Source organism: Petaurus breviceps, unplaced genomic scaffold (assembly GCF_028583685.1).
Source record: "Petaurus breviceps papuanus isolate PSGF00001 unplaced genomic scaffold, PetGlider_PUasm1.0 175, whole genome shotgun sequence".
Lineage (NCBI taxonomy): Eukaryota > Metazoa > Chordata > Mammalia > Diprotodontia > Petauridae > Petaurus > Petaurus breviceps.
This window is the reverse complement of record NW_027185764.1, coordinates 59,662,966-59,689,083: the sequence shown is the minus strand read 5'-3', so window position 1 is coordinate 59,689,083 and position 26,118 is coordinate 59,662,966. Positions and strand designations below refer to the sequence as shown.

General features: G+C 37.4%; 1 protein-coding gene across 1 annotated transcript in view; it reads left to right on the top strand.

Annotated features, from left to right (window-relative positions):
• Positions 1–877: 877 nt before the first annotated feature.
• MFSD14B (major facilitator superfamily domain containing 14B) overlaps positions 878–26,118 on the top strand; it is an 81,102-nt gene continuing 55,861 nt past the window's right edge. Inside the window, exon 1 of the mRNA XM_069085190.1 lies at positions 878–1,512. Coding sequence (XP_068941291.1) covers positions 1,348–1,512 — 165 coding nt within the window. The 5' untranslated portion in view covers positions 878–1,347. The remainder of the gene's footprint in view (positions 1,513–26,118) is intronic.

The following is a 26,118-nucleotide window of genomic DNA, read 5'->3' as shown; positions in this document are numbered from 1 at the left end:
CCAGTGTGAGAGCTCCATAGAATTCTAGGAAAGATTTACTCTGTGTCAGATGATTCTGGCCCCCTTGTCCTATATAAGCCTTATAGATACAAAGGCTCCTTAAGAGTCTATGCAATATAGCGAACTTTGAATAAACTTTGCTTTTCTTTGGCTGATAGAAGACTTGAGTCAATTGGCAGGACCCAGTTTGTGGGTATTTGGGGCTCTCGAGCACCCCTAGCCTCATCATTTTATGCTGACCTTCTTCATAATCTTAACTAAACAAGAGATAGGGGCAATTATAAAGAATAAAATAGGTAATTTTGATCATATGACAGAGAAAATCTTTTGCACAAACAAAATTAAAACATCTGCCATAAAAAGAAAAAAGAATTCGTTGTTGAAAAATCTGTCTCAAATATTTTTGATTAGGTTTCAATATCTACGACATACAGACAACAGACCAAAGACCATTTATTTCCCAATACAGAACTGGTCAAAAGAAAAACACAGTTCTCCAAAAAAAAACTGCAATCAATTAACAACCATAGGAAAGGATGCTTCCCATCACAGATTCTGAAATCTCAGTGCTATCTTTCCATCTGAGATGGAATTGTATCCCCAAATAAAGTACAAAGCATTCTACAACCCCTAAGAAGGGGCAACCCAAATAGCTGCGGGGTTTTGCTGCTCTGAGCCCCCAGCCTTGGCCGCAGAAGCCCTAGGCTTTCTTTGCACCCTCCCACCACCCCCAAAGCCAGCACTCGCTCCTCCCCCTAAATTCTGAGAGAGGGAGATTGAAAAAGGGAGTTGGGAGCTGGGGGCTGGGGGCTAGGGGAGGGGAGGGGGGAAGGAGGCGTGTGTAAGATTTGGCCGTAAGCGGATGCAGTGACGCGTTTCCGGAGGCGTGTAAAGTTTGGGAAGCGGGGTCCCGGATTGAGCCGCTGGGTCTAGGTCTTCTAGTTTGCCGGGCGGGGAGGGCAGGGCGATCCTCGAGGCTGCCGCCGCAGGGTTCGTCTGGTCTGTGCTGGGGACTCGGCGTTCCGGTCGCCCCCGGGTAACGCGCGCGGCATTGCGCGTGCGCTCCCGAGCCCGCGCCCCTCCCCCGGCCCCAGCCAGTTGCAGTGGTCGGCTTGGCTACCTGCCTCTTCCTGCGCTCCGCCGCTGGCGCCTCCGCGGCCGCCCGGCAAGCTCAGCGCGAGCGCGGCTGGCCGTAGCGAAGCAGATGACGGAAAGAGCGCCGGCGGGAGGAGGAGGCCGCTGCCAGCTCAAGAGAGTCCCTGGGCAGGAGCGGAATCCACTGCAGCTGCAGCCCCTCCTCTTGCTTGCCTCGCCATCCCTCCCTGCCGGCTGGGAAATGGGACCAATATGAGTCCCGAGCTGCCGCCGGAGAAGGAAGAGCAGGCGGCGGCAGCTGCGGCGGTACCCGCGGCATCAGCGGAGGAGGAGGAAGGAGACGGCATCTGCAAAAAGAGAAGTAGCCGCATTATGCTGGTGAAGAGGATCAGCGCGAAGCTGGGGGGCAGCGGCTCGGTGAGCGCTTGGGGATCGGAGGGGGGGTGCGGTGGGAGGAGACGCGTGCGCGGGCCCGGAGCAGTGGCACCCGGTGGGCGGGCGGAAAATTGCAAACTCCCCCACCGAGCACTTCTCGCCTCCGCTGATAGCATCTCTCACTCCCGCTCCCAGCCACTGATGCTTTCCGCGTCTTCCAGCTTCTTGGGTACCTGGGGAATGGGACGGGAGTCGTAGCTCCAGACGCAGTTAATTTCCAGATCCGGAGGGAGAAGAAACCTTTGTGGGTAGTTAAATGGGAAAGGAAGAAAGTTACAATTGAAAAAAAAAGTTCCTTTGCTGGAGCTTTAAAATTTGTTGTGCGGTGCAACATCGAGCACCTGACTGGGATTAATGCATGTTTTCTTTGACAGTCAGGGCAAGGTCTTATTATTATTATTTTTTTGTTCTCTCCGAAATTGAACTTTTAAGTTAGGCACAAGCTAATTAATGTCCTCCCATGTATCGGATCCCCGATATGAGAGGCAGTGCTTTCAGATTCTACTATAAACTGCACCTACTAACGGGTACATACCATAACGAGAAAAATGATTACCACAGGGAAAAACGAAACACCTCAATAAATGATTTAGTCAAAGTTGGGTTTTTTGTGCCACCTTTGGCAGTCTGGTGAGGCCTGTGGGCCCCTTCTCAGAATGATGTTTTTAAGTGAATAGAATAAAATACATGGGATTGCAAAGGAAACTAATAATACTGAAATACAGTTAACAAAATATGAAAAAAAGTTCATAAATCCTCAGATTAAGAATTTATGAGTAAAAGCCTGGATTTTTATTATTTTGGTTGCATGCGCTTCTCTGCGGGATTGTGAGTGAATCTTAAAGCGCTTTTCTAAAGACAGAACTTTTGGACCTAAATCTAAAACAGGATCCATTTTCTGCTAGTGCATCTTGCTTTTAGTGGTCAAAGTCCACCATGCCAGGAAGTTCGTATTAGTCTATGGAATTAGCCTGTTAGGAAGTTACTCTCTGTATTGTTTTATCTTTCCTGAGGTTTTTCAAAAAACTGGGTCAAGTTGACATGGAAACAGAATTTCGAACTTTTTGCCAGAAAGAGGAATGAAGGTGGCAACTTGCTTTAGTACTAAATCAGATAGTTTAGATCTCCCAGAGAAATGACCTTCCCCAAATCGTAGTTTAGATTTCCCAGAGAAATTATCCCCAAATCGTTTTTGGCCCCGAGGAGTTTTTCCATTTCCTTGGCAGTCTAGGCATATAGCCTTTGCCTCCAATTTGGGCGTTTGTGGTCCACAATTCTGCAACTCTAAACCTAGAATGTCTCTCTTTTGAAGGGAGTGGTTTAAGTGTTTTTTAGTTTAGGCCTGAGGGATGAGAGGTGGTAGATAAATATTATTTAGTAATTCCTCCATATTGTTTACTTTTAAAACAGTTTTTCAGCATTGAAGACAATGTAGAAATTTTGAAGCCATGTGAAAAAAAATTTTTTAAATAAAGTAAACAGAAATTGCAGTGGGTTGATTGACTATATATAGAAGCATTTTAGTAACCTGTGCAGATCTAAAGTCACTGCTTAGGAACATTAACTGGTTTTGAGTCATAGTGAGGCCATTAGTTATTTCACATAACATGTCACTATGCCTTAAAAAAAGAATCAAATTTTGTACATAACTGTTTGATATGTTGAGATATTGTAAGGCAAAATGTGTACCACAGAATTCTTGTGGTAGTAGTAGATAATTGAAATGTATATGTTTTTTTTTTTTTGTATAGTAGTAGTAGAAAACTGGGCTTGGAGTCAGGAAGACCTACTTAGGTTCAAATTTAGCCTCAGACACTAGCAGTGTGACCCTAGGCAAGTCACTTAATCCTGTTTTTCTCAGGTTCCTCACCTATAAAATGAACTGGAGAAGGAAACTACTCCAAGAAGCAAACTACTCCAAGTATCTTTGCTAAGAAAATCGTAAATGGGGTCACAAAGAGTCAGACACAATTGAAACAACTAAACAACAAAAAAGTAGCTAGAAAAGGTCTGCACTTGTGGACCTTTTTTCTGTTGATACAGTATTATTTCTCTAATTCACAGAAAAAAAAAAACCCAAAACCAAAAAAGCTCAATTCTCAGAAATTTACCGGACAGTGTCAGGGAAAGGGAAATCTTTATATGGATAATTGGCATCCAGTTGAACTTTTTTTGTTCCTTGATGGCCTAAAAAAGGAGAGCTTATAGATCTAGTCAGTTGACTTGTTAGTGATAGTGAGTTTCTAAGTAAATCGTATCCACACAAATAAACTTTTGACTTTTTGGGGTCTCATTAATTTTTATTAATACTTCCTTTTAAGTAATATCAGGAAGTTCACTGGACCTGAGAATATTAAGTCTATGAGAAATGGGTTGACCTCCATTTGAGGGTGAATAACTAGGACACATTTCCAGAGTGTTGGCTATACTTAATAAGGGGAATGGCATGTTGACTGGTCTGTGTGGAAAGTGAGCACCAGCACATTTTATGCATTAATGTGATACAGAAATATGTTCCTTGCTGAATTTACTCATAGGTAGGTTTTTTTTTTGCTCACCATAGGTTGTATTTTTTTGCCTTTTATTTAAAAAAAATGATTCATCTTTGTTTTGACATATCAGATATTTCTCCACAAACACTAAGTATTTTCTTCTAGTATTTGAATTGGGGATGGACTGGGGAAGAGTTTGGGAAGGGGTTTAAGCAGGATTCTGTCTTAGTGTGTTTCTTCTTATGCAGATAGCATTTTGGGCAGTGGTTTGCTTTATCATTGAGTGCAGATTTTTAAATTTAAATTTAAGTTTTTGTTATTAACATGAACTGACAAATATGAACATTCTTTTCTGTATACAACAAACATAAAAAAATTACATAGGAAGCTATGATTCTCCATTATGTTTAGGTTGTTTGCCTTTTTTCAAGTAAGTTTTTATTGATGACTTGTCTTTATACATGAAATAAATTTCCCTCTGAATTCTCCCTTCTTAAAGAGAGCAATGTCTTATAATAGGTTTTTTTTAAATAAAGAAAAAAGAAGAGAAGGGAAAATAATTGGCAAAATCAGTCATGCATCAGATAAAAAGTTCAGAGTATATGCAGTGTTCCACCCCTGCAGACCTCCTACATCCGTAGAGGTTTGGTGGGGAGATGTCTAGTCATTTCTTTTCTTTGTGACCAAACTTGTTCTTTGCAATTCTGTAACATTTACTTTTAATTAATTTCTTCTTGTTGCTCGATCCATTTGTTATTGTGATCATTATATATTGTTTTCTTTGTTCTGCTTACTTCACTTTTTATCTGTTCATGTAGATCTTTCCATGCTTCTCTGTATTGATCTGTATTGAAAACAGCATAGTATTATTCCATTACATTCATGTACCATAATTTGTTTAGCCATTTTCCAGTCAAAGGGCATCTACTTTATTTCCAGTTCTTTGCTATCATAAAAAGTGCTGATATAAATATTTTGGTGTGTATAGATCCTTTCTTTTTGTCAGTGACTTCCTTAGGATGGATTCCTAGCAGTGGAATATCTGGGTCAAAGGTTTGGATATTTTAGTCATTTTATTTTCATGATTCCAACTTACTTTCCAGTGTAGTTGTACTAATTCATAACTTCATGAACAATACCTTAGTGTGCCTATCTTCCCACAACATTGACTGCTTTTTTTTGGGGGGGGGTCATCTTTGCAACTTATTGTACATGAGGTGAAATCTTAGGGTTGTTTGATATGTATCTCATTCTTAGTGATAGGGAGTATTCTTTAATATATTCATACTTTTCAATTTCTGTTTTGAGAAATGTTTATTCATATCCTTTGACTGCTTCTCTATTGGAGAATCAGGAAACTAGCATTTATTAAGCGTCTCTGTGCCAGGCACCAACTGTACTAACCACTGAGGATACAAGAAAGGCAAAAGACAGTCTCTGCTCTTGAAGGAATCTAGTAGGGGAAACAACATGCAGACAGCTATGTGCAGACAAGATAAATACAGGATTAGTTGGAGATAACCCAGGGAAGGCACAAGCATTAAAGGGGTATTGAGAAGGACTTTTTTGCAGAAGGTGAGACTTTTATTTATTTACTTATTTTTTGTTGTTGGCTTTTTTTGGGAAGGGGTAAGGCAAGGCAGTTGCAGTTAAGTGACTTGCCCAAGGTCACACAGCTAGTGTGTCAAGTTTGAACTCAGGTCTTCCTGACTTCAGGACCAGTAGTCTATTCACTGTACCATCTAGCTGCCCCAAAGGTGAGACTTTTAATTGAAGCTTGAAGGAAGCCAGGAGGCAGAGATAAGGAGGGAGAGAGTTCCAGGGAGAGAACAGCCAGTGAAGACCCTTGGATTAGAGAGATGAAGTGTTGGGTCAGCAAGGAGGTCAGTTTCCCCGAATTGCAGGGAGGTAAGGTGTAAAAAGATTGGGAAGTGAGGAAAGGGCCAACTTATGGAGAGCTTTATAAGTAACAGGATTTTCTATTTGATCCTGGAGGTGATAGGGGAGGAGAGAGAGAGAGAGAGAGAGAGTGAGAGAGAGAGAGAGAGAGTATGTGTGTATGTGTGTATGAATGAGAGACACTTGGTCATCCTTGAGCTTTATTTAGGAAGATCACTTTGACAGTTGAACGTAAGATAGATGAGTTGGGAGGGAGACCAGCCAGCAGGTTGTTGGAATAGTCCAGGCAGGAGGTGATGAGGGTCTGTACCAGAGTGGTGGCAGTGTTAGAGGAGAAAAGAGGTCATATTCAAGGGAGATTTTTCAGAGGTAGAAATGAGAGGACTCAGCAGCAGATTAGATGTGGAGATGGGGTAAGAGAGTGAAGAGTTGAGGATAACATGTAGGTTGTGAACTGGTATTAACAACTGGGAGTATGATGATACGCCCAGAGGGGTAGGTTTGAGGGGAAGATCATGAGTTCTTTTGGACATGAGTTTCAGAAGTCTAGAGGATATCTAGTTTTAGATCTCCACATCCAGTAAGCTGTTTGAGATATCCAGTAGGCCTTAAGTCTGGAAATTAGGTCTGGGTAAATAAATCTGAGAATCATCAGCATACAGAGGATAATTCAATGCATGGGAACTGATAAGATCACCAAGTAAAATAATATAGAGGGCCCAGAGCAAGGCCTTAGCAGTAATCCAGGCTTGGTGTACTGGATGTAGATGAAGATCCAGGAAAAGAGACTAGGAGTGGTCTGATAGCAACAAAAACAAGAGAGAGCAGAGAGGAGAATATCAAAGGCTTTAGAGAGGTAAATAAGGATGAGGATTGAGAAAAGGCCGCTGGATTTGCAGTTAGAGAGATCAGTTGGAGAGAACAGTTTATGTTGAATGCTGAGATCAGAATCCTGATTGTGGAGTGTTAAGAGAGTGAGAGAGGAGGAGGCACCTATTATAGACAACCCTCTCAAGGAGGTTAGGCAAAAAAAGCCATAGAGGAAACTAAGACCTCCCTTTTGCTCTTCTGATCTGTCATTTGGACAGGTTCCCTTACACACCCCCTTGAAATCTAATTAATATTCTCTGGTCTAGGGGACTGATAGTTCAGATTAACATCACTCCCTCCCCCTCTCCCCCCTCCCTTTCTCTCTCCCTCTCTCATTTGAGTTTGGGAGTAGGTTGAGGGCATTTGGACTCATCTGTCTCCTGGCATCTTATTGCTTCACCATCTGGGAGGAAATTCCTTTATTTAAAGTATTTACATGCCATTTTCCTTTTGTAGCTTCAATGGAATCTAATTCCTTAACACATTCTGTTTGTTTTACCCTTACTGTTGGCCATTTATTCTTTCAAATGAGAAAAAAAAACATATTGGTACTATTCTAATGAATATGGAATGTTTTCCAGTAATTATAACATCTCTTAAATAGATAGTAATGCTGATGTAGTGGCAGTATTTCACCTTGGGAAAACACGAGCACAAAGAGCCAAAGAACTAATTTGCTGGAAGTGACAAAGTAAATTTATGATAAGACTAGGATATATGTTCAGCTTTATTGATTCTAATTTAATTTTATCTATTTTATGTCATTGTTTCTGTTAATTCATGACTGTACCGTTAATTCTGTTTTTCCTCTTACGTTTTTACATATTCACCCAAATCTTTGTCTACCGATACCATAATGCTAATAAAGTTGAATCTGGTTAGTTGGCTTTTTGGGGAGGAATCTCCAGGGCCCAGTAGATAATTTGCTGAAGAAGATAAGTCACTTTTGACAAGAATTCACACATACCTTGACTACCTCCTATACTTAGAATAGAACATAAGCTCAATAATACACTAATGTATTAACTTTGGGCCAAACAAATAAATAGTGGCACTTTAGCATAAGTAATTAATTATTCTTTTTCCAGAAAGGCAATTTAAGCAAATGCTGGTTTGAAATTGTGAGCTGGATGGTGCATTGGGTAGAGTGCTGGATTTGGAGTCAGGAAGACCTGAGTTCAAATGTTACTCAGGGTTGGTGGTATGTGTTAGAGCCCATTCATTGTGACTGTTTACCTCCCCCAAACTGGCAAATACTCTTTTTTTTTTTTGGAGGGCAAGTGGGGTTAAGTGACTTGCCCAAGGTCACATGGCTAGTTTTTGTGTTAACTGTCTGAGGCCTGATTTGAACTCAGGTCAAATACTCTTAATAAGGACTGATTTATTTCTTTGTTGATTGTCTGCCAGGGGTGGGGAACCTGAAGCCTCAAAGCCACATGTGGCCTCTAGGCCAGATGTTCCCCACCTCTGGTAGACTTAAAGTGATGGGAGAAAATGTTTATAAAGACTAAACTTAAGTGCATCATGCGCACATGTTCCCCACCCACTAGTTATCAGCAACATACAGCTATCTTAGACACTTAGTAGCTTTGTGACCCAGGGCAAGTCACTTGGCCTCTGTTTGCCTGAGTTTCCTCATCCATTAAATGGGAATAATAATAGCACTTTATCTTCTAGTTACAAGAATAAAATATTTGTAAAGCACTTGGCAAGCTTTAAAATGCTATATAAATGCTTGTTGCTGTTGTTTTATTATTTCTACCAACAACTTCCTATTCAGTATTAATGATATTGTATCTTATAATGAGACAAGGTAGAAAAAGAAAACGCTACCTACATGGTTGTATCACGTACTCTTTAAACATTTTTTGTCCTTATGTTTTAATAACTTTCAGATCACCACAGATACACATGAATGTCATGGGACTGAAAATCAACCCTTTCTAAGCTAACTGGACTGGGTAGAATCACTATCATCAAAGAAAATGTTTAGAGAAATCTCTTTGAATTATGGAAATCAGTGCCATCTTACTATTGACCCTCTTTATTCTACAAAGCATTTTTTTCTTTTCCTTTTGTGGCTTGAGGTTATTTCCCTAACTGGGTTTAGCTTCAACCACAATTTTTTATTCTTAAGTCCAGCTCTTTCCTCTTTTTTTACTTCATGGGCTTAATTTTCTTTTCTTCTTTGTACACTGTATGGCCTCTCCAATGTTAACTCCATCTTCTGCAAAGCTTGTAGATGAAGGGGATTCAGTGAATATAGTTTACCCAGATTTTAGCAGTGTCTAATAACTTTTCATATATTCTGTACCAAAGTTGTCCATTGTTTTTGACTTGAATTTTGTATCCTTTTAAGTTTTGCCTTTTTTTAAACATTGTTTATTTGTGGAAGAAAAATTGTTTTTAGTGAATTTATTACTATCTAATATTTTTAGTTAATGTACTAATGCTAATTTTTAAAAATTAATATCCAGTGATTTTAGCTAAATGATTATTATCTTGTATTTCTGCTTGGAGTGAGCAGAGCCCTTCAGAGTCCTCTCCCCCATATGTATTTATAATATTTATATGACTTATTGTACATTTATAATGCTTATATATTATAAATATATGTATTATGTATTTATATAATATTTACAATAATCATGAAAGAAAAGACAAACTTACTCATCAGCAAAAAACAGAGGTTCAAGATTTAAGTTCAGGGATTTTGATTTGCTTAAACAATATTGGTATACTCTTGGAGAAATATCTTTGTGAAACCAATCATTACCTCTTTTTTAAGCTTTCCTAACAGTTTGGTCAAAGGTAAATAAAAAGTTACTTTTCTTAATTGAATTAAACAGTTTTCCATTCTTAGTTTGGTTACCACAAACAGAACACTTTTTAATCTTAGGACAAGCCCTCTCTGACTTTGTCTTCCTTTTAAAACTGATGAGGTGATTTTGATTGAAGTGAAACCAAAGCGCACTTCAAATCAGGACTTTGTCTCCTTGGCATTGATGAAACTTGTATGAGATTTTTTTTTTTTAGATGGGACTAAGGGTTTGAGATCAGAACACTGTCATTATATTATTTCTTAATATTATCTCTAGACTGAGGCTTTGTGTATATGGTTCCACATCAACAGCGTATATAGTGTTCTTATGGCTCTGCTTTCATCACTGGCCTATATGTCACTTTTTACAAGTCTTTGTATATTTTTCTGAATTCTAAATATTTGTTGATCTTGTGACACTAATAGTCTAGTAGAATCTTGGCATAATAGGCCTAGAGCTGGAAGGGACCCCAGAGAGCATTTGATCCACCCTCTCCTCACTCCCTCTATCATTTTATCATTAAGTAAACTGATGGTTGAGCAGTTCAAATGACTTGTCCCAGGTCACAAGTCAAATGAAGCCAACAAATATTTATGGGCATACCATGGAGATATTTTGGGTTCAGTTCCAGATCACTGCAGTAAGGCAAATATCTCAATAAAGCGAATATTGCAATAAAGTGAGTCACAAATTTTTTTGTTTCCCAATAGATATAAAAGTTTTATTTACTATACTGTAGTCTATTAAGTGTACAGTAGTATTATATCTAAGAAAAATGTACATACCTTAATTAAAAAAAGACTTTATTGCTAAAAAATGCTAACCATTATCTGAGCCTTCAGCAAGATGAAATCTTTGTGCTGGTCGGGCTTTCCTCCATGTTGATGGCTGCTGATGGATCAGGGCATTGGTTGGTGAAGGTTGAGGTGATTGAGGCAATTTCATAAAATAAGACAACAATGAAGTTTGTCCAGTTGATTGATTCATCCTTTTACTTGAATGCTGAGAGGCCATTGTAGGGTGATTAGTTGGCCCAATTTTCAATATTCTTGTGTCTCAGTGAATAGGGAGGCCCTGAGGAGAAGGATAGAGATGGGGGAATGCCTTTTGGTGGAGCAGTCAGAACACGTATAACATTTGTCAATTAAGTTCTCTGTCTTATATGGGCGTGGTTTGTGGTGCCCCAAAACAATGACAGTAGTAACGTCCAATGTCACTGATGACAGATCACCATAACAGATATAATAATAATGAAAAAGTTTGAAATATTGTGAGAATTACCAAATTATGACACAGAGAAATGACGTGAGCACATGCTGTTGGAAAAATGATGATAGACTTGCTAGAGAAGGGTTGACTGTACAGCCATCCACTGAGCTGAAAGGCTTTATGGGTACAAGGAAGCTGGAAAGATCTGTTTAGGAAGAGTTTTTCTTCTTCTAGGCGACCATTATCTTACTAAGCTAAGGCTTATAGTTTTAGTTTTATATATATTTAGTTGGAATGGATCAGAGATCTAGTCCAGGGATGGAGAACTTCAGCTTTGAGACCCCATGTGGCCTTCTAGGTCCTTGGGTGTGTCCTTTTGACCGAGTCCAAAGTTTTGCAGAACAAATTTTATTAAGGGGATTTGTTCTGTGAGGTTTGGATTCAGGGCTACACTTGAGGACCTAGAGAGTCACATGTGACCTTGAGGCCTCAGGTTCCCCACCTCTTGATCTAGTCTGACCTTTCCCCTCACCTTCTCCATTTTACAGATTAAGGAAAAGATCCGAGAAGTAACGTGACCTCCCCAGGTCACAGAGGTGGTATCAGGGATTGAACCTGAAACCCATGTCTTCCGACTACAAATTCCATACTCTCTTAAGTATACTGTACTGTCTCTTGCTGGTCCTGCCATTGAGTAGTATTTAGTTCAGTAAGCATGTATTAAATGCCAACTGTATGCTCAAGGTACTCTCTGTCCTCTGTAAATCTATAACATTTTTATTGGATTACCCATCTGTTGTGAACCCCTGGTTGGGGCTCTTTTGCATAGTTGTTGGAATGCTTGTTTGTGCGTATTTAACCTTATCTTCTCCAATTTGTCAGCAAATGACCTGATCCAAAAGAGCCAAGTACTGAGATCAGTAGGCTGGAATCCCTCCTTTTGAGAAAACTGGTGGGGTGAAGTGTAGGCTGCTCTGTTGTCCCAGGTATATGTAAGCAGAATCTGAACTCCTCTTTTCCTGTTTGGTTGCTGCTGTTGCTTCATCCTCACTTTTCTCCTCAATGAAAGATGTGCCAAGGCCTGAAACTACTATATTTCATTTGGTGTGAGGCAAACCTGCCAAGTTAAAAAAAAGGGCTGTAATATTAACGATTGAGTATAAGTTGCTTGCTACTGGATAATACTTCATTTTATAAGAATACATTGGTCTTTATATTATACATGAATGATCCCTGCAGAAACCCTTTCCTGATCTTCTCCAGTTGTTAGTTCTTTCCCCTCCTGAAATTACTTTATATTTATTCTTTACAAAGCTTGTATCTCAGTGTGTGCTGTTTTCTTCCAGTAAGGTCCCATGTAAGGTCCTTGAGCAGGAACTGAACACTTGAACAGGAGTAGTTGCTTAATAAATGCTTGTTGAATTGAGTCCATTTGCATATTTTGAGATATGCAAAAATAGAGACTTTGAGATGTCCTTACTATGTAAACATGTATAGACAGTCATGATTATGTGCCAATAATGTTGGTCTATCAAGTTGGTTTGGTTCTGTTACTGAATTCCTAGCATTTAGATATGTGAAGATAAAGCATTCACTAGATATTTGCTGAGCTCCCACCTATGTACAAGGCACTCAGATTATTTCAGCAGTTGATTCTTCCCAGAAAATTATCTAAACCATGTGACTTGAACAGTGGAACAATAAATTTAATCTCTTGTCCTCACCTTATGCAGTTGTTCTGGCATTAAATTAGGTGGGCGGGTTGGAGAAGAAAGTTTCAGTTAGCTCATTTATTTTGTCTCATCTTTGTATTCTAAATATAATTCAGTATGTGTAATGGAATCTTCCTTCTTCTTGACTCAAGGAAGAATAGGCATTTTAAAAATTAACATTCAACTGAGTAAAAAAAAGATGAATTTGGGCTAAAAAGTGAGAGACTTAGCTTATGAAAATACCTGTAGTAAAGTGAGCAGTTTTCATATTTGTTTTAACTGAAATTTATCAGTTGGAACATCATGAGTAGTTACTAATATATCCTTGTAAGTTTTGTGTTTTACATGAGAATAAGCAGATTTAAATAGTTCAGGCCTTCCTGAAGTACAATGGCAAATTGGTGAGTTGCAAAACTATTTTAGCCCCTTTTTAACATATTATCTTAGTAAAAATCACACCCAGCTGTGTAATGATTAGATCAGCTGTCATTAACCATGGAATATATTAAAATATTTTGTAGAAAGCTGAATACTAAATGAAAAAGAGAAATTGGTCAGTTAGCACCTGATTATTTATATCATTGCATTTCAAAAGATATCTGGTCTAGTATTTTTATTTGTTGGCATATATATGTATTGTCGTTACATAGATTTAACCGTATGCTACTCATGAAGTATAGTTTCTAGAGACACATCCATCCTGTAATTCTATGTAGGATATGATTATGGCCTGTGTTGTTATGTGGTGTTTTATTCAAAGAATGATTATTCATCACCAAATAGTTTGAATAAACTCAGGAAAGTATTAAAAGCCCTGAATTGAGAGCTTCTACATTTGACTTTGTTACTAACTGGGTGTGTGTGTGTGTGTGTGTGTGTGTGTGTGTGTGTCTGTGTGTCTGTGTGTGTGTGTGTGTCTGTGTGTGTGTGACCTTAGGCAAATGACCTGACCTCAGGGATCCACTTTCCTTACTTCTAAAAGAAGGGTTATTGGACTGGATCTCCAAGCCCCTTCCCATGCTACAATGCCTTTGGGGCAAAAACAAACTGGAAAATTACTAGTATCATAGAATGCATTAATTTCTTGAAAAGTTACTTTTGACATTTTTCCTTACTGAATGCAGAGTTTAAAAAGTTTCTGTGTGCAATGCTGTAATTTTGAATGCAGTTTTGATGTTTATTAAGCATTGCATTTAGTTAGGGACAAGGCTGTGCTGGTAATACCATATAGGGAATTCCAGGTGAGGAAACTACCTCTACCAAAGCAAGTCTGCACCATCTCAATAAATGATAATTTTAGAGAGTTACCTAGAGCACTAATGTTAAGTGATTTGCTCCAATTCACGCAGCCAGTATGTTCACCCAGTGCTTAGCATAGCACAGGGCCTGGCTCATAACATAGTAGGTGTTTAATAAATATTTATTGATTGTTTGGTATGAGTCAGGACTTGGACCCAGTTCTAACCGAATCTGAAGCTAACTCTCTCTACTACACTGTATAATCTCTTTTCTCATATTTTAGTGTGTTAGACTTATTTTAGGGTAATAATGACTTTGTTTAAAAGTAATAGATCACATTTATATAATAGCTATAAAAATAGTTCGCATTTCATAACTGGGATTTTAATTCAGGAATCTGGATTCAGCATTCATGCCTCTTTTCACTATACAGTGCTCCCTTCACAGTGATTTCTAACCCTGTCTCCCCTCAGTTTGTACATTTCAGATATTTGTTGAGTACTGACAGCACTCACTCTAGAGCCATTGTCAGATTCCCAAAGCTTAAGTTGTTGCTCACAGAATTTAACAGTTTAGAAAGTTTCTGGAGGTGTCAGAATGTCGGATGTTCCTATAGTGAGTTTTTGCTCTCTGAGTTTATAATGTAAAGGATGCTCGACCATGGAAAAAAACTCGTGGCCTAGATTCTGGTAAATAGTCAGTAAGCCAGTATTGAGCAAATCCTCTATGCTGAACACTGCTGCAATTACAGAAATCTATGGCAGTAAGCTCCAGATACTTAAAAATGTTTGGAAGAGAAACAAGAATTACATATATGAAACAATAACAAGGGATACAGATAGGAAGGTACTTTATCTCAGATTCATGTGATTGAGTAGCATGTATGAGAAGTTCAGGAAGAGGCATGTCAATCAGGACTGGAGTAGTCATGGAACAAGTGGGACTTTAGTTGTTGGGCTTTGAAGGATTGGAAGAATTTGGTTAGGCTGAGGATATTCTAGGTCATCAACCAGTCATCTTCTCTTTACTGCTCTTACTTTTAGTACTTTGAAACTTACATTGTTTTCAACTTTACTAGGCTGCCTTTTTAAACTTTTCAACTCTAATGGTGTAATGAAAAGTATTGTCTCCTCTTAGAAGAACTCCAGGGTATATTGTCACTACAGTGTGTGTGTGTGTGTGTGTGTGTGTGTGGGAAGGAGTGGCAGCAAAAAGGACTACTCTTTTTCTCAGAAATCATATCAATTCTAAGGCTAGGCTGGAAAATAAGATGATTCACATGTTTTAGTGTCTAATGCCAACTGCCACATTTCCCTTAACTCTGACCCTTCCCCTACTATCTGTCATCTCTCTCTGCCTAAAATCCCCAAGATGTCTGTGACCCAGAGCACATATTATGTACATTGCCTTCACCTGTGCTGTCACAAGTAGAGTCTGGAGCTTCTGGCTCAGGTTTCCCTCCCTTTGTGGATAGGGAGCACATAGCTTAATGGTCCAGAGTTTCTTGTCTAGCCATCTGTTAACTCTGAGAGCACCTGGTTCTGCGACCGAAAGCTGCCAGGTGGACTTAAATAGTACTAGAGCAGTGGTTTCCAAAGTTTTGTTTTGTTTTGGTTCTGCAAATCTATTTAACAGAAAAAAAATGTTTCGTGACTCTCCAGAGTAATTTAATGTACTATCCTTAATATTTTTAGATTTATTCATTAAATGCTTACAGTAACTATAATGATAAATTTTGTTGCAAAAGAGCTAAATTAAAATTTACATGGTAATTGACAAAATATAACATTTTATTCTGCCTCTAATTATATGTGGAATTATAAAACTAATAATAAGACAATTATGAATATTTTACATGGAAAATTCTATAAGACTTAAAAGAAGTAATCCAGCAAGTTTATTGTTACTTACAGTAATTTTGTTTAAATAAGTTTTTTTCCTTTGCTTTTTGGAGGGGGTAAGGTAGGGTGATTGGGGTTAAGTGACTTGCCCACATGGCTAGTTTTGTGTTAAGTGTCTAAGGCTGGATTTGAACTCAGGTCCTTCTGACTCCTGGGCCAGTGCTCTATTCGCTGTGCCACCTAGCTGCCCCTAAATAACAGTTTTAATGAAGTCAGTTACAACTTGGAAGATGTTTACCAACATAATAATTATATCTATGTTTATTTACATATATTAAGTGTGTAACTATATCTGTATCCATATCAGTATCTCTATACTTAATTTCAATGCTGGACAAAGGTTTGCAATATTTGTTGTTTGAACAAAGGTTTGCAATAGTTGTCTAAGTACCAAACAATATTAAATCTGGTTCTGCAGCATGTTTATTTTCGTATTTTAATTTAAAATCAGAATAAAGTGAAAATGAGTGCTAACACAAATATATGGTAAAAAATGGTAGGGTAATTTTATAGGTGCTTTTCCTGAGAGATAGAAATACATTTTTCTTTTTTAGCCATCAACCAAGTCAATGAAAGTGGATTACTAATTAAAATATAAAATATTTACTTTTCTTCTGGCTAATGACAAGCACTGTATTAAATGATAAATGCACTTCAAATTCAGTTATATGCATAACTTCATTTTTGACAGTCTTTCTATATAAACTAACCTTTGTAAATGAATCTTTTCAAATGTTACTTTCTTCTTTTCTATCACTGGCATATTGACTACACTCACAGAAACACTATTGAAGGACTACAGGATTGGCAACCAGTTCATTTCAAAATCTGCCAGAAAAAAAAGAATAGTAACATTAAGTGGAGGAAAAGTTTAAATCAGAAAACAACCTTAATATTGAAAGGAGAGGCAATATAAAGTTTGTTTCTTTTAGAGCATTTGTGATGGTCCTTAATCGTTTTGAGATGGCTTGTAATGTTGGTGCTTAGTGATGACCGTGGTTTTCAAACATGGCCTTTTCACCATAGAAACATTCACTCTCGTTAATGTCCTTATTATATATTGTTCCTGGAGATATTAACTAAGGATATTATGAAACCAACACATTTGAAAACTAAACAATTGTTGCCAAAACCAATGTGTTAATTCAGTGATGTATGTATAAAGGCTTATTACATTTGTACCCAAGACACTTGGAAATGGTTTTTTCTAACCTGCTGTTAAATCCTGCAGTGTTAAAAATATAGCACCTTCTGAGGAGTTGAAAAGTAATTGTAGTGATTTAGTAAGCTCAGCAACCATTGAGGCACGGGTCTTCCATTTGGATCCACATCTTTTTTGTGAGATATCCTTTGCAACTAGGATAGCTGTGAACACCAAGTATAGAAGTAAACTAGATTTAGAAACAGACTTTTGAATTGTATCAACCACATATCAAACCATGATTTTAAAAAATAACGAAGCCTCTTAAATCACATTGTTCTCAATAAAATATTAATATTTTGTGAGTAAAAAGCCTTTTTATATGGTAAATGAATACCATTAAGAGATTTTATTTCATCTTTCACATAATTTAATTTTTTTGTATTTTACAGCATGCATAATGCATTACAATAGTATATGTGTATAATTTATAAATAAATGTCCATTTATATATTTATAATGAATGCTCAGAAACTTTAAACTGAAATTGATATGTTATCAAAAAAGCTTGGAGATAATGCTCCAGCAGTATGTGGACTTGTGAATTTAGAAGAGTCTGTTGTTTCAAACACTTGGGGAAAGACTTATTCTGGGATGTGCTGGTAACAACAGGCTCTTCCTCCTTGTGCCCCTGACAGAATTTAAGTGTAATCTACATTATTAACATTTTCTCTATCATTTTACTAAATCTAATTAACAGAAGAGTAAATCAAGCCCAGATTTGTAGGGTTTGCTAATTTCCTAGACATCAATACTTATGCTGAAAATTTAACAATTGGTTATTTAACCTCTTTCCTCATCTGTAAATATGAGCTGGAGAAGGAAATGGCAAACCATTCTTTTATCTCTGCCAAGAAAACCTCAAATGGAGTCATGAAGAATGGGACAGGACTGAAATGACTGAACAGCAACATTGGTCTGTCTGATGAAACTTAGGGATGTCTTCTTGAGGCAGCTAGGTGGTGCAGTGGGTAGAGCACTGGACCTGAAGTCATGAAGACCTAATTACAGATCCAGCCTCATATACTAGCTATGTGACCTTGGGCAGGTCACTTCACTTCTGTTTGCCTCAGTTTCCTCAACTGTCAGATGGGGATAATAACCTTGTCGGGGTGTGAGGATCAGATGAGAGAATATTTTTAAAGGTCTTAGTGTAGTACATGGCACACAGTAGCTCCTATATAAATGCTTATTCCCTTTCCCTTCCTCAGTACGTTTTTAATTGCAGAAAATAGAATATTTAAATTACTAAGGAAGCCAATTATTATAATATATTTATCAAAATATTAAAAAAAACAAGTTTGTGAACTTCAGGTTAATAATCTATGCTTTAGTTCCTGACTCTCAGGATGTTATATCACTTGGGAATATAGACAATTAAACAAATATAAATGTAAGAAAGTTTTTTGAATTAAAATTTATTTTTCATAAAAATTATGAACTTAAGCACCAAATAAAATGAGAATTTCCATATACAAATCAGAATGGAAAAAGAACAACTTGTTTTCCCCTCTAAAGATACAACACATTCATCACTCTTTTCCTTGTTAAAAATTTTTTTTCTGTTTCGAATTTCTTCCTCCCTTTCTCAAGCCCCTTACTCACCCATTGAGAAGGCAAGCAAATTGATGCCCAAGTGTATATTATGTTATTTTCAATACTGTCCTGCTTGTCTGAATTTGCAGAGGGAATGAGATAATTTAAGGTGGGAGAGAACATCTGACATCTGGGAATATCAGAAAAGGCTTACCTCATAGGGGGGAGGGTACATAAATTTAAGTCTTGAAGGAAGCTAGAGATTATAAAAATAAATAGGTAGAGCTGATTTCATGGAAGAGAGCCTTTGCAAAGGGCATATGCAAAGAGAGTGAGATGGAATGCTTTTTGCCTTCATTTATTGGCATGGTATTTTTGTTGAGCCCATTTGTTTGCTTAGAAAATCCAGTGTTAACACTGCAAGTAGTGATGTGTTGGTTTTAGCAGCAACTGTGGTGTTTGAACCACATTGGTCTAGGAGAAATAAAATCTGGGTTAAAATTCCAGTTCTGCCTTTCACCTTCTGTGATGGGGCATGTAATTTCTCAGGTCTCCAGTTCCCTCACCTGTAACATGACAAAAGAAGCATGACAGAGAAAAGGTTGGAGAAGGAAGAAATAGAAGTGATATTGGCATTGGAATATCCTATAGGCCTCCTGGACAGAAAGAAGAAACAGTTAAGGAGTTTGGGAAATATCGCAAACCTGATATGGAGGATACAGTAATGATGGGACACTTCAACTTTCCAGACATCTGCCAAAAGCATGGCACCTAATAACTTCTTTTTTTACCTTAGTGATAATTTCATCCTTTAAAAGGTAGAGGAACCAATTAGGAGGAATTTTTTGTTGGATCTGATTCTCATCAATAGGAAGAATTTGATTGCTGGCAGGGAAATGAGGGAACCTTGCAGGGTAGTCACCCATCCATTTTAGAGTTTATGGTAGAGGAGAGGACATCTGAATGCACCCTTGACTTTTAGGAAAGCAGATTCAGTGGATTTTGAAGAAAGCTATAGTAAGATCCCATGGATGAAAATGCTTCAGGGAAATTCAACTCAGGGGGAGTGGGAGTTGTCCTAGAATGAGATTCTGAAGACACAGAGGAAAACAGTTTCTATGAGGAGGAAAAATGGGTTTGGTTTGAGAAGACCAAATGTTGATCCACAGGTAGGATTAACAACCAATTTAGATAAAAAAGAAAGAAATGTATGGACTATTGAAATAAGAGCAAATCACAGTGGACTATGTATACAAGAATGTGACTTTTACTTGTCCAGTTTTGTGATGAATACTAAAGCTCAGAGCGCCCTGAGGTTAGTTAAAGCCAACAAAAAGGGCTTTTTTCCCCCCTTGAAAGTTATGTTGGGGGGGCGGCTAGGTGGTGCAGTGAATAGAGCACTGGCCCTGGAGTCAGGAGTACCTGAGTTCAAATCTGGCCTCAGACACTTAACACAAAAACTAGCCATATGATCTTGGGCAAGTCACTTAACCCCAATTGCACTCCAAAAAGCAAAAAAAAAAAGTTGGTAAAAAAAATTTAAAAATGTAATTGAGAAATGTTTAGTCAAATAAATAAGAGTGTATTTAAAAATAAACTTATTTTTTATAATCAAGATTTGGAAAAATGGACTTTGGGCTAAAGGAGTGCTTTTAATTAATATCCAATGCAATGTGTGGTTTCCATGACCAAAAAAAAAATTAACGTGTCAAAATCTTGTGATTTCAATGCCAAACTGTGCTAAACAAGTGATTGTAACCAAAAGGTGACATTGCACAATAAGGTATTTTTTTAAAGATGTAAAAAAAAAGTTATGTTGGGGAAAATCTATATGTTCTTTGAGGATCAGAGAAAGTATAAGACCTTTTCTTTGGGTGAATTGGATAACTGACAACAGGGAGAATGCAAAACTGTTCACCTCTTATTTAGTTTCTGTTTTCTCTGCAAAAGAGAATGACCTTTTTCACTGGAAATGATAGAACAGAAATGACTAATAGAGAGCTGATAGCCAGGATGAGTAAGGATATCTCAAGAGAACACTGTAACTGCCCTTGATGAATTCTTGTCAGTCACCTGGCCCGCAGGAGCTCTGTCCTTTGGTCCTGAAAGAGCGGGGGGATATCATAGCTGAGTCATAGTCAGTGTTATTTCAGAACTCAGGAAAAACAGGAGAGATACCATAAGATTAGAGAAGCAGATGCTGTCCTGATTTTCAAAAAAAGCAAAGAGAATCGAGTCTGCTGACTAATCTAGGCCAATGAGTTTGACTTTAATTCCTGGGAAAATTCTAGAAAGGATTATTAAATAGACAGTTGGCAAATATCTAGAAAGGGAAGGCAGTTATTATGAAGGGCCAGCATGGCTCCATCAAGAGTGAGTTATGGTGACTGACCCATTTCCCTTTTTTTTTTAGATTTTTCTTTTTGCTTTTTGGAGGGGGGAAGGTAGGGCAATTGGGGTTAGACTCCAGGGCCACTGCTCTATTCACTGTACCACCTAGCTGCCCATGGATGAGGGGAATTCTACAGATATAGTTTGTTTAGATTTTAGCAAAGTTTTTGATCAGATATATTATTCTTATGAAGAAGGTGGAGAGATGGGTTAGATTATAATACAGTCAGATTCAGAACTAGTTGTTGACTAGCTGGACCCAGTTGATGGTTCAGCATGAGCATGGTAGGAGGGGATCCTTGATCAAAATTATTTTTATAATAATGCCAAGACATTATTTGCCTATTAAAATACTTTTTTCTTTTCCAACTAATGTATCTATGTGAGGCTGGATTTTCTTCATATACTTCAACTGAAACAACATTGCAACAAAATCTGCAGAAGCAGATAGGAGAAAGTCCTATTAAGCCAGAAGACTGTAATGAGATTTGCATGAATATGTAAAACAGTGCCACTCTTCTCATTAATCTATTTTTTTGGTTTTGGAAAATATAGTACTTTCATAAAATGTTATGTTAACATAATAGGTTTATTTTTAAATAGATGAATATTAAAAAATTACCCATTTTAACTTTTAGCATGGTTAATATTTATGAATATAACACACATAAAAGTTCTTTGGTGTCTTCAGTAATTTTTAAGTCTGTAGAGGGACCCATAATAATTTTTAAGTGTGTAACAAGGTCTTGAGACCAAAAAGTTTAAGAACTGTTACTCAAAATAATACTTTATTTTGTATTTCTTGTAAAAAAAACCCAAGGAAGGACACTTTCAGGGGACAAACTTTTTTTCCTCCTTTTGGTGTGTAAAACATTCGATTATGAGAGTTAGCCTTTTTGAATTATTCAAACTTTTTTACTTTTTTTTTTATATTTCCTTTGTGTGCTGTTTGCATTTTTAGGAATGCCCAATTCAGATTTTCTAGAAGGAATGCTTATGTCAGTAATTTTGTTCACAAATCGATAGATATCATTATGCTCAGTTCTTAAGGAAGTAATCCTTGGGTGCAAGCTGAATTCCTTTTCCTTAGTGTGTATCATATTCCAGATTTTCCTCTCGTACCTTGTTCATAGGCAGTTTTGACTGTAGTTCTCTGTCATGAAAGCTGGGTCTCTGACAGCTTAAAATACTTTTCTTTTTACATTGTGAGTTTTGCATTTTGGCACCACATTTCTGGGTAAGTTAAACTTGGGGGAGAGGGTCTTCTTGTAGTGACCTGTGGATTCTGTCTATCTGCTGTAGGAGTAATACTTTGTGGCAATTTTCTTCTGTCCTTTTTAAAGACGTATTCAGATTTTTTTTTTTTTGTTTCATCGTATTTTTATTGGAAACAAATGAGACTTAGCATTTTAGTCTACGCTCATTTGGTTTTGTATTTACATATTTATGTTTTTCTGATTATACTGTCTTTTGACTTGACATTTATTGTTGTACCATTCTGTTTTATTGCTCTGTCTCTTTTTTTCCTGGATATCCTTTAAGATTTTCCAAATTTTTGTTCAGTCATGGATTTTTAAAAAATGTTCATTTTGCTCTAGTTTCACTTGTTTATAGACTTGCTTATTATGTTTTCATGCTATTCTTGGAGTTATAGTGACTCTTCTATCCTCATTTCTGAGACCTGGCTATAGTTAATACAGAATTATATTTTTTCCAGGCATTCTCTTGCCCCGTAGTCTTTATTTTGTATTAATAATTCTCATTTACTCTGATTTTATGCCATTTTCTTGTAATCATTTTATTTTCTTCCAGTTTATGTTTTGTTACTCAGTTTGGGGTACATCTTCCTGTTTGAAGGTAATGAAGGAAAACTGATTTAGATACAATTCCTTTCTCAGCTATCTTGCTGCCTCTTGGAGTTGTAATTTTTTTTTTCTGGAGCTGTCTGCGGTATAGTTTAAATAGGCTTCTGAAGACTTTAGTGCAGAAGTTTATGGCCTTGGTTAAAGTTTCAAATAGTTAATGAAACTCCTGGGAGTACTTGTTTTGTATACTATATGTAATTATGAACCTCTGTTAGTCATAGTGAACATTTGCGCCTTTCTCTTTAGTTAAGAAAATTTTAAATTGATATCTCTTGTTTTCACATTGCCTAAATTTTTCTCTATATCCCTCTCCTCCCCCTTCTTAAAAAGCCATCCCATATGACAAAGAATATTTTTTAAAAAATTTATTTACTATTAGTTTACAGCATTCAGTTCCACAAATTTTCTTTTCCCACCTTCTTTTCTCCCCATGGCAGCATGTAGTCCGATACAGGTTCTACATATACCTTCACATTAAATATTAGTCAAGTTGTGAAGAAGGATTATAACCAATGGAATGAATAATGAGAAAGGAGGAACAAAACAAAACACAAAAGAGAGAAAGTAGTTTGCTTAAGTCTGCAGTGAGACTCTGTAAATCTTTCTCTGGATGTGGATAGCCTTTTCTATCATGAGTCCTTTGGAGTTGTCTTATAACCTGGAGAGGAGCCCAGTCTATCAAAGTCAGTCATCACAGATAAGATACAATGTGTCTGTAATTGTGTACAATGTTCTGTTTCTGTTCTCCTCACTCAGCATCAGTTTATGTAAGTCTTTCCAGGTTATTATGAAGTCTGTCTGCTCCTCATTTCTTATAGCACAATAGTTTTTCCATTACATTCCTATACCACAATTTGTTTAGCTGTCGCCCAATTGGTGGGCATCCCCTTGATTTCCAATTCTGACAAGGAATATTTTTTTGGAGGTGGGAAGACAGGGCAACTTGGGGTTAAGTGACTTGCCCAAGATGACATGGCTAGTAAGTGTTAAGTGTCTGAGGCAGAATTTGAACTCAGGTCCTTCTGACTCCAGGGTCAGTGCTCTATTCACTGTGCCACCTAGCCACCCCAAAGAATATTTTTTAGAAGGGAAAACAATCAGCAAATCAATCAGTTCATTAAAGAAGTTTGAAAATATATTCAGAGTTCTATCTATGATCCTACCACTTCTACCAGGGAGTAAGATGGAGAGGTATCTTCTCACACTTTTTTGGGGCCCTCCTTTTTCTTTGTAATTCTGCAACTTTCATTATTGATTGTTTTGTAGTTCTTTCCATTCTTATAGTATTGTAGTCATTGTGTATATTTTTTGACTGTTTTACTCTGTATCAGTTAATTTAAGTCTTGTTGCATATGCTTCTCTCTATTCATAATATTTGTTTTGTTGTTTCTTTTTTTTTTTTTTTAAAAGCTATTGGGGTTAAGTAACTTGCTCAAAGTTACACGGCCAGTTATTTCTGGGTGTGGTGCTAAGTATCAGAGCCCGGATTCGATCCCAGGTCATCCCGACTCTGGGGCCGGTGCTCTTACTCTGTTGTTTCTTGTAACAGCTTGTGTTTTCTTAATTTGACAGAAGTTTGCTTTGGTTTTCCAGGCAAGATAATACTTAAAGATCTTCTTTGAGTATTATCACTGAGTAGAGGAGTTTTTTTTTTCTCTTTTTACTGTATTAGTCAAGATTTCCCTGGTTTTCTTTGATGACTTTTGCTTTCAGTTAAGGAGAGTGTGGTCATATTGGATAATGAAGACTTATAAGCTTTAGTGACTCTAGAGAAGGAAAAAGACTGTACTATTAAAGGATTTTTAGCATAAATCCAACCCCATCACAATAGTTTGTATAAGATGCCTTGTGAGATTACTGAGAGTTCAGTTTCTAGAGAAAGCACTTCCTTAGTTAAGATAGAGACTTTCTCAATTCTGAAAGGTCATTTTCTAGTGGAAAAAAAATTCTCCAAAATACTAAAAATAAACTGACATGGTTCCTTTCTCATGATTGTAATGCACACATTTGTCTTGTGTGCAATATATTGTTTATTCAGGAAACATAGTAGAGAATGAGGAGAGAAGAGATATAAAGGAGAGAGTATTCAGAAGAAGGTTGCCAGGATGGTGAGAAGTCTGGAATCCCTGTCATGAGAGCCATTTTATGTAAGAGGCGATTGAAGGAGCTGGGAATTTTTAGTTTGAAAGAAGAAAAGACATGGGTGAAAGTGTTCTTCATATATGTGAGAAGCTTCCCATATGGAAGGAATAGATTTGTTCTGTTTTTTTTTTTTAACCATTTTAAATGGGTTTTAAGGAATTAGATAAGTAAACTCAAGGAAAACAGCTTCACTAGAGTTAAATAATCAAATACTTGTTTCTTTAGAGGTTTGTGCTCCATCTAAAGATTCCTTCTTAGATATGGATTTCATATTTCCTATTGTAAAATTTTCTTGGCATTTAATGTACCTGATTTCTAAAACTAGCAGATAACTAAGAAAATGGTAGAGTACAAATTCAATTCTACTGGCAATAAGAGTCTTTGTGGCACACCATTGTTGGGGCAGGCAGGCAGGCGAGCCTTACTGAAGGAACAAGCCGCTCTCCCAGAAAGTGTGTGTACTCCTCACTTTGATGGAGGCGGCTCGGAACCTTGAAGCCTGACAGTCCTGAGCATGGCAGTGCTTTTCCTCGTCCCTCCTCAGTCAGCCTTACTTTACAGTTTGTCAACCAGAGAAGCTGCCTTTGTTGTTTGACTGTTTGACCATAACAGATGGTTCCATATCAAAAACAGATAAGGAAATGACATTAAAGAAGATGCGTTACCATTCAAACCCAGGGGATGCATTGCATTTTCATTCTAAGGACTACTGGGACTTTGCATCTCATCTCTTTTTTGATTGAAACCTCCAGTATATGTTGCCCCTCCCTAAAATGAGAGTTTCTTGAGAGGGGAAAGCTGCCTTACTTTTCTATTTCTATCACCAGCACTTAATTCAGTGCTTTTGCTCATAGTAAATGCTTAATAAATATTTTGTTTCATTCATTTATTAATTTATTCATGGTGCTATAGTTGTTGTTCATCCTTTGTTTTTGAAGAGGACCAATGATATTGCAGGGAGGCGGAGCTGCACAGAGTTGTCAGCCTCACTCTCCCAGAGTCATTGAAGTCCAGTGGCAAGACAAAAGGCAAGACAACTGGTGATAGCCTGGGACTCAGTTCATGACCTTGGCATCTTTATCACTGACCGTACTCTTAAGTGCCTGCTTCTGCTGCCTCCATGACCTTTGGAACAAATTGTGTTCCTGTGATCTGTCTGGAAGCAATGGGCTAGGGAGGGGCCGTTCAGCGAAAGGCAATGTTTGAATGCTTTAGAAGACATAGGGCTTACAGGAGGGTGAGAGAGATTTTAAAATAGAACAAAATGTATGTAATAATTATTGACCTTTTTTCTTTTGCTATGGCATTA